Source organism: Engraulis encrasicolus, chromosome 5 (genome assembly GCF_034702125.1).
Source record: "Engraulis encrasicolus isolate BLACKSEA-1 chromosome 5, IST_EnEncr_1.0, whole genome shotgun sequence".
Classification (NCBI taxonomy): Eukaryota; Metazoa; Chordata; class Actinopteri; order Clupeiformes; family Engraulidae; genus Engraulis; species Engraulis encrasicolus.
Genome location: NC_085861.1, coordinates 5,382,554 through 5,384,814, shown reverse-complemented (window position 1 = coordinate 5,384,814; position 2,261 = coordinate 5,382,554). Strand labels below are relative to the sequence as shown.

The 2,261-nt window shown below is 42.9% G+C and overlaps 1 protein-coding gene across 1 annotated transcript; it reads right to left on the bottom strand.

Annotated features, from left to right (window-relative positions):
* On the bottom strand, positions 1-1,526 carry gbp (glycogen synthase kinase binding protein). Its single transcript, XM_063198538.1, has one exon. The coding sequence runs from the start codon at positions 1,421-1,423 to the stop codon at positions 938-940; it is 486 nt and encodes a 161-aa protein (XP_063054608.1). The 5' UTR covers positions 1,424-1,526; the 3' UTR covers positions 1-937.
* Positions 1,527-2,261: the final 735 nt, after the last annotated feature.

Here is a 2,261-nt window from a genome sequence, read left to right as displayed (position 1 = left end):
CAGAGTTTGCAAAAACACCGTGTTTATTAAAGACACCAAATCCTTGAAAAATCAGGAATACAAAAAAAGAGACTTCGTTGCGAAGCATACATAATGTGAAGGGGGAGAGAAAGCGAATTCCACCTGGAATCCGAAAAAAGCACCAGTGTGTTCATCCTACTGATGACATCCCCTTGTAGTTGTTCATGCTCATTTTAAACTGATCAGAATTGGCGTTAGGAGACACAAAACAGAAAAAGAAAAGGAAGAAAACCCGCACAACCCAGACATCACCCAACAAGCTGAATTGGTCTTTGAATGAACACTGTGAAGATGTCCATTGATCAAGGCATTTCTACAACAGCCAAAGCCCACATGGGCACGTACAGGGCCAGGCATGGCAGAGAGGTAAAAGCCAGTGATCGACCTCAGGTGTGGCAGCAATGAACCCCCACAGACATATCAGCTTCGGGATTAAACAAACAAGATCTTGGTGAGGTTACCCCGTTTATCCACAGTTCAGATGGCAATGTTTGCTTCCTGTTGTTACCATGTGTTCCCCGAAAATGCTAGAAGAGGTAGCTAGCTGGGAGTAGCCACGACAACAAAGATTGAATGTCAGCTTCCAGCTAGCAAGAGTCCAGGCAGTTTAATATCTGAAAAAAATGAGCCCACGTGTCCAGATTTATCATCTGATTTAGACATTTAGTCTTCAAATGCTGAACTGGGATCCACTCCCAGATTTTACAAGAAGGGGAACGGAAATAAATTTATTTCAAAGACACCATTTAGCCAACTGGTTCTTTAGCTCATTGACACGTTTTTAATAAACTGACCTGGTAAAGTCCAATGCTCTCAGACAAAATAGGGCAACAAAAATAAATGTATTTTCGTCAGCATCATGGGGACGTCACATTCCATTGCGAATGTTAATGTTTGCCGTTTTGTTAGTCCTCGACTAGCACTGTTGGTTGTCAATTGTTTTTGAACATTCACCCAGTTCCGTTGAAGAAAACTGAAGTCGTCTGACGGCCTCTTTGATCAAATTTCCAGACAAAATTAATTCCTGCAGTAATTGATGGGGGTCATCCTCATCGGCGGCACCAGTCCGTTTTCGATTCCACCTTTTATAATGGTCCCATTCCTGATCACTTGATCCAGGGATGTTGTATGGACTTGCTCTGCTACGAACAGCCCGGCTGCGAAGTCGTATACAGCACCCGGTGCGCCGTGTCTGGGCCGCACTGTTGTTGTTATTGGTCTGTTTGACGTTGCTACCGCCGTTGCTGGTGAGACCGTGGAGACATGACATAGTCTTTTGGTTTGCGCTATTGTTGTGTAGCTGCAAAGCTTCGCCGATTTTCGTAACGAGAGCATCCACCTCCTTCGAATCCACCGTAACAGACTGCTCCAGAAGAATATAGTTTTCTTTTCGGCAAGGCATCTTGAAATGTGTTCGTGGTTTTGGGCGAATTTTGAAAATGAATGAGAGCGTACCGCCGGTTTCTCCTCTCGCCACGCTGCCCAGCAGAGAACAACCTTTCAGCTTGATTTGTAAACAATAGGTGACGCAGGTTCCGGAATCTACCAACTACGGAGGTGCTAGGTTTTTACTCGATCATTGAATATTATCTAAGCACATTGCAACCATGAACACATTTTCATCTCCTTCGTGATATATTTTACTTAGTAAATGTTTTGTTTCACAAATGATAGCACAGTAACAATATGAAGAAGTGCTTTTGCGTGAGCCATATGGCAACCCCCTGTTTGGATTGCAATGGTATCGGCCTGTAGGTTAGTGCCAAGAAAACATTACATAATTGTAACCGAAAATGTTCTTTTGATGCAGTCTTCACGGACACGAGGCGTGCTAAATATTTCGCAATATTTCATCGCACATGATAAAGTAGTCATAGTAATAGGGTTGTTCTTTGCAACAATCATGGTTGTTTGAGCAAATAGGCTACAGCGAGGACATCGTGCGTGGAGTAAAGGGGACATCTCCTCCTAATGTTTTAGTCAGCCTAAATAAATGTCGTTTTTGCACATTTTCCCTGTTCATGTCTGTCAGGCCGACCACATGTTAGAATGGACTGATTTCACGATCCTAAATGAACATTATTGGAAAAAAAGTCTACCACTGCATAAAAGTAGGCCTAGTGTCTCCTCCTGCAAGTGGTAGGCTATAGCCTATTGTTTTAATCAGGTAATAATGCAACGCCTTTGATTACAACCAAAATACAGCTTTTCTCGGAATTATTCAAGTGGTCAATCAAAGG